This window comes from Ranitomeya variabilis, chromosome 4 (assembly GCF_051348905.1).
Source record: "Ranitomeya variabilis isolate aRanVar5 chromosome 4, aRanVar5.hap1, whole genome shotgun sequence".
Lineage (NCBI taxonomy): Eukaryota > Metazoa > Chordata > Amphibia > Anura > Dendrobatidae > Ranitomeya > Ranitomeya variabilis.
In genome coordinates, this window is record NC_135235.1 from 59,063,532 (window position 1) to 59,070,312 (window position 6,781).

General features: G+C 42.9%; 1 protein-coding gene across 1 annotated transcript; it reads left to right on the forward strand.

Annotated features, from left to right (window-relative positions):
- Nucleotides 1-2,698: 2,698 nt before the first annotated feature.
- CYP26A1 (cytochrome P450 family 26 subfamily A member 1) lies at nt 2,699-6,177 on the forward strand. Its single transcript, XM_077258582.1, has 7 exons — nt 2,699-2,938; nt 3,127-3,351; nt 3,847-4,131; nt 4,281-4,427; nt 4,521-4,655; nt 4,776-4,931; nt 5,570-6,177. Exons 1-7 carry the CDS (start codon nt 2,720-2,722, stop codon nt 5,912-5,914), a joined length of 1,512 nt encoding a protein of 503 aa, XP_077114697.1. The 5' UTR covers nt 2,699-2,719; the 3' UTR covers nt 5,915-6,177.
- Nucleotides 6,178-6,781: the final 604 nt, after the last annotated feature.

The following is a 6,781-nucleotide window of genomic DNA, read 5'->3' on the forward strand; positions in this document are numbered from 1 at the left end:
TTTGTATAAATTCTTACTTTGTGGTGATCCCAATTTGTTTGCATACACTTGCCTCTTTTTGATTTTACCATGTTCAATATTTTGAGCTTCAAGTTTTTAGAAATGCCTGGTGGAAAAAAAAAAAAAAAAGAAAGTGCGTGTCACATTTTTGAAACGGCTGATAGTGAAATCTGCTCCAAAATAGGCACTGTCCTATCAAGAGGTTGCAAAAGAAAAAAAAAATGTATGAACTCTGCAGAACCGCTTCAGAAAAAGAATAACTTGTTATGTGCGCACTGAGTCTTTTCAGGCAGATTCCTCCTGAAAAAAAGGCAAAAGCATCCCATAAAAGGAGCATAATGCACAGCAATGTCAAAATAATTTGCGGTGCGCATGTTCTGTCTCACTTCATTTCTTAGAACTTCATCGGGGTTCAGAAAACCAGAAGCGGTTAAAATAATTTTATTCTTCGGGCGGCTTGGCTACATACTTTCTATACTTTATAGTGTGAAAGACTCCGGTGGCACAAACTAACAAGACGCTGGAGAACCTAAGGCTACTTTCACACTAGCGTTTTTTTTGCATACGTCGCAATGCGTCGTTTTGGCGAAAAAACGCATCCTGCAAAGGCGTCTGCAGGATGCGTTTTTTCCCCATAGACTAACATTAGCAACGTATTGACACACGTCGCAACCGTCGTGTTGTGGCGGACCGCCGGCAGCAAAAAACGTTACATGTAACATTTTTTTGTGCCGACGGTCCACCATTTCCGACCGTGCATGCGCGGCTGGAACTCCGCCCCCACCTCCCCGCACCTCACAATGGGGCAGCGGATGCTTGGAAAAACAGCATCTGCTGCCCCCGTTGTGCTGCGCTTGCACAGTATGCGTCGGTACGTCGGGCCGACGCAGCGCGACGGCCCCGTACCGACGCTAGTGTGAAAGTAGCCAAAGCGTGTATTCACTAGAAAACTTGTCGTTTTTGACTGTATCAACAAAAGTTGTGTGTGCACAAAGCCTAAGGGTATCTTCACAATGCGCCCTTTAGGTGCCAGAGTACTTGCATCTTTATAGAAGCAGAAGAACTTTTTTTAAAGTCTTTTGCGTTTTTTTGTCTGCTTTTTTCCCTTTCATATATAACATATTGGCGCTTTCCAAGGAAAAGCCTTGAAGAATGGCCAATTCACTTCTTTTATCCGCTTCACGGATTTTGAAGAGTTAAAAGAAGTGAAAAAAAAATAAAGACAGAACATGTGCACAGCAAGTTATTTTGAAATTGCTGTGCATATGTTCATTCTTTCTAACGTTTATCGAGTGCTTTCGGAAAAGTCATCATATGTACATGTACAAACACTTTAATGATAAATTCAGTTTTGGTTGTACTTTTTGAAATGATTACAAAGTACATGCCATTTTTTTTAATTTCTGAAAACCATGGTGGGTAGTGACACACCGATTAGTCCCATTCTGCTTGGAACCCACTATTCATGCTCCAAATTTGCTACTGAAACTTGTGGTTCTGCATTGGATTTCTGCTTCGGAGCAAATGCTTTTCCGACATGTGTTTGCTCAGTGTGAACAAACCCATACTACTTCTTTTATATTTCATATTCCTTTTTAATCCACTCTTGACTTCGGTTTGAAATACTGTCAGTGATTTTTCTGGTACACGAAAAAGGGGTCTGCGTTTCATCAGTGTTTTTGATTCGATTTTTGTCAGTATTTCAGCTTTTAGCAGTTAGTGATTTTCTCGAAAGAAATTAATAATTGGCAAAGCTTCTATTCTTTACAATGTTAAAAACGGACAGCAGCTGTGTCCAAAGCGCTGCCAATCCGTACCATGGAAACATACCCTTATACTTTACCGTGTTGAGATGCATTATGGCAGAGCTCCAAGCCCCCTGGATTCAACAGTGGTCAGACCATGCAATATTTTATTTTTTTTATCAAACCAACCAGAAGTTTAGGATCCCCAGAATAATTAACCAGCTATAGTATCAGACTGGCCTCACTGAGCCAGCAGAAGGTGTCCTTATTACATGAGATGCATTTAGAAGTAGCTGAATGAAATCGACCAACAATCCCAATAATCATTTTGTGAAGAAGAAGAAAAAAAAAAGAATAAATGACTCAATGAGAAATGACAAAATGGTTCTTGAAATTGATTGTCTGAGCGTTCGCCAATGCATGATGGAAGGTCATTGTCCTGCTCATTAGGTGTGTGCACAGGTCCGAATAAATGGAATAATACGGCAAATTAGTGATCACTTATTGGCAATCGCTTTACGTAAACAAGCCTTGAGCAAGCCATTTTCATTCATTGATCCTATGAGGAATGGATGGCTCTAATGTAACCTCAGCCTAGACAGTGACCAGTGCCTGGATGTCCTCCTCAGTGCAGGATGCATTAGAAAAGTAAATAGCACACACCCTTCTATTAAATGGACCATTGACTTGCATGGCTATAAGGGACTGGACATTGTGTTGGGCAAATTAACACCTTTTCAAAGCAAAAGCTGCTGATTGTGTGGAGCTCTGGAGGTGGGAAAAACGAATCCAAATGGTTAAAGATTTTGGGCAGCCTTGTCCCTGGGGGAGGAGGAGTCCTGCACTGATGCTACAATCTGCAATTAAAGATGAACTTTGTGTGAACTAATTTATCTGAGCAAGGTAAGAAAAAAAAAAAAAGGGGGCAGACCTGGAGCTGCTATATAAGGGTGACACTGGGGGCTGAGAGCAGTATGTCGGGGAGCCTAGCACTGATCGCTGACATGGAGCTGTACACCCTGGTCACCAGTGCCCTGTGCACCCTGGTGCTGCCAGTCCTGCTGCTGCTCACTGCACTCAAGCTGTGGGGACTGTACTGCTACAGCTGCAGGGACTCCACCTGCGAGAGCCCTCTGCCCCCTGGCACTATGGGGCTGCCTTTTTTTGGAGAAACCTTGCAGATGGTGCTACAGGTAAGTGCAGAGGATGCAGATGGATGATTATTATTATTATATGCACCTGCACTGGGGCTGGCTGCCATGCGCTCAGGTCCTGGCCAGGTGCAGATGCAGGAGGTTTTAGTGAAAACGCATGGTTGGCTAGTTAACCCTTTGAACAAGTGCTTGAACTTGTTTTTTTTTTTATTTTCTCTCTCTTCCAGAGACGTAAATTCCTCCAACTCAAGAGCAGAAAGTATGGTCACATCTATAAAACGCATCTGTTTGGAAGCCCGACCGTGCGCATCATGGGGGCAGAGAACGTGCGGCAGATCCTCCTCGGGGAGCACAAGCTGGTGTCTGTGCACTGGCCGGCTTCTGTCCGCACCATCCTGGGCTCTGAATGTCTCTCCAACCTGCACGACAGCCAGCACAAGCACATGAAGAAGGTGAGTGGCGCCGGAGCCGGACGGATTCCCGTGCGTAAAGGCGCAGGAGAGCGCGGATGCGGACGGATCTGTCCCGAGTTCTAGTTATTTCTCTCCTGGGTTTATTTCCCTGCCTGGCCCTGACTGTGGGGAAGCAGCGCCATCCCTTGTCCACTCTGTGATAGTTGTAAATACTTCTGGGTCAACATGTTTAATTGTGATACAGGTTTGTGTTTTTGGGGGGATGTAACTGCCCTATTAATGAAGTCTTAGTGCTGCTCTCTGGGTGGTTCTGATTAATCCATTTAATGCATTAGGCTGGACAGGGAGGGGGGCCCTAATCCTTATACAGCGTGAAGCTTCCAGGGGGACCAACAAGGATTACTTAGATATGCAGCAACCTTTTAACCTCCTTATTAAAGAAACCTAATTAACTAATTGTAATGTCCTATGAACTTCTGGAGAGAAGTCGAGCAGTGGGCATGGTAGTAATTGAAGTCCCTTCTCTTGTCTTAGGTCATCATGCAGGCTTTCTCCAAGGAAGCCCTGGAGAGCTATGTGCCGGTCATGGAGGAAGAGATTCGCAATGCCATTAACTTGTGGCTACAAAATGAGTCCTGTGTGCTCGTGTACCCGGCCGTCAAGCGTCTCATGTTTCGGATCGCCATGAGACTTCTTCTAGGCTTCGAGCCTACACAAATGGACCCAGCACATGAGCAGCCGCTGGTGGAAGCCTTCGAGGAAATGACCCGGAATCTCTTCTCCCTTCCTATTGATGTCCCATTTAGTGGTCTTTACAAGGTGAGCGTCTCTATTTTATTATCGTCTCTAAAAAAAATTATTTATTTTTTTTAAACAAGGGATCTAAATGTCTTTTCTTGAATGTCTTCTGTGAAACTTCAGTGTTTTTAGAACTCTGTCCCTAATTTCATTTCCATGCATTGTTATAGGGTCTGCGGGCAAGAAATATAATTCATGCTAAAATTGATGAAAACATCAAGGAAAAGTTGCAGAAAGAACCGGAGGGATCTTGTCAAGATGCCTTACAGTTGCTGATTGACCATAGCCGAAGGAATGGAGAACCCATTAACTTGCAGGTGAGTACTTACACTAGTGACTTCCCTATAAGTGCGCTTGATGTGGCTTATTTAAAGGGTCCCCCTATTAAACCATTGCCATTGTTTGTGTAGGCATTGAAAGAATCTGCGACTGAGTTGCTGTTTGGTGGCCACGGGACCACAGCTAGTGCTGCCACATCTCTCATTACGTTTCTTGGCCTTCACAAGGATGTTGTGCAGAAGGTCCGTGAAGAGCTTGATTCTAAGGTAGGATTTTTGAGAACTTGTTCTACAGTTGGTGGTCATAAGAGACCCACCAATGGGGAGACTGGGTATGACCATATGATTACTGAACTTGGCTTTTCTCTTTTTTTTTTTTTATTTTAGGGCCTCTTATCAGTTGCTCCTGAAGAAAATAAACCTTTAACCCTTGATATATTACATCAGCTTACATACACTGGCTGCGTCTTAAAGGAGACCCTAAGGCTCAGCCCACCAATTCCTGGAGGTTTTCGAGTTGCTGTGAAGACTTTCGTCTTAAATGTAAGTCTATTTAAATATGAATTGAGTTTAAACATATGTTTTATGTAGACCTGTAAAATGCGTAGAGTAGAGATCAGTTGTGGTCCCTTAAATGTAGACCTGCTTTTGGACAGTTTGACCTTCTTCTCAATTCCTGCTGTCCAAGCTTCTTAACTGGACGTTAATGTCAAAATGAGTAACTCCGCTAGGAAGTAAGAAATGCCGTATGCAAACTTTCTATGATTGCAGAGCGCTTGTATCACCCGCCCCACATACTTGTTCCTTTTGACAGATCTACAAAGGGAACCTGAATTTATTTGAGGTCTAGTATTTACTCCAGCTCTTGCAGGAGGTGGCTGCTGGCTTTATTTTATTGTATGTTCTTGTGAATGTAGAGTGTATTTCTCTTTGATCTAACCATAGTAAGTTCACAAGGTCCTTTTTACAGCAGTAAAGTGAACATCTGACAACTCGCAGGCAATTTCATGCTTGTCAATTGGCTCATCGTGACCATAATTGCAGCCCTTTTTACGGTTTTATAGCATCCTGTAAGACTGGCCAGTGCTGGGTGTCACACGTATGGAGTGTTATTACCTGTATTACCTTGCTTTGGTATTTATGCAAATATTTTTTTTTTTTTTTTTTTCCCCCTCTTTCAGGGCTATCAGATTCCTAAGGGTTGGAATGTCATCTACAGCATCACTGACACTCACAATCTTGCCGAGATTTTCCCCAACAAGGAAGAGTTTAACCCTGATCGTTTCTTAACTCCGTTCCCTGAAGACTCTTCCCGATTCGGCTTCATACCATTTGGAGGAGGTCCGAGGAGCTGTGTGGGCAAAGAGTTTGCCAAGATCCTCCTAAAGACTTTTATCATTGAACTGTGCCGAAGCTGCGATTGGGAACTTCTAAATGGGCCACCGACCATGAAGACCAGTCCCATCGTCTATCCAGTGGACAATCTTCCCACTCAATTCAAACCCTTTACAGGCCAAGTCCTCTAAGGAGACCTCTATAGAGCGTCACTATGTATATAGATGCTTTTATAAATTCACTTATTTTATATTTAATTTGTACAGTACCATAGTATTTATATTGTGGCCATAAACAAAACTGAGCACTTGGGTTCTTGCCCATGATTTTATGTAGATACAATTTATGTATTAAATTCTCTTGCATTTATCATTGGACGATATTGTACCTTTTGTAAATTTCTGTATATATGAATTCATAATGTGTTACAATAAAGCCTCAATCTCCATGAAAATTGGTTTCCTTTCTCTACACATGATCTAGTATATCAATCTATGGTTCCTTATGGATGCCCCTTTATTTTACTCCACTTATAAAGCGCCACTTATTCCACAGCACTTTAGACATCATAATCACTGTCCCCATTGGGGCTCACAATCTACATTCCCTATCAGTATGTCTTTGGAGTGTGGGAGGAAACCAGAAAATCTGGAGGAAACCCACGCAAACACTGGAAGAACAAACTCCTTGCAGATGCTGTCCTTTGGGATTTGGACCCAGCAACAGTGCTAACCACTGAGCCACCATGCTGCCCTGAATCAGTGGCTAGAGCTGGACCTTTCATGTCTGAGTACCTTGAGGGTCCCCCAAACTTATGATGGGGGTGGGGTAAACCTGACCAGAAAGTTTTATTCTCAAACTACCAGTTTTGAAACAAAATGGTATTTGTCAACTCAAGTTACATAAAACCCTCCCAACTCTAAACTTTTAACATCTAACCAAGCCATTACATCCAAACTAAATGCGGTCTCCATATTTACTTGTAGTCCGCAAATCAATGTGCCGAAATAATTCCAGGGAGGAAAATGACTTATCTGCATCAACACGGCCTAGGCCTG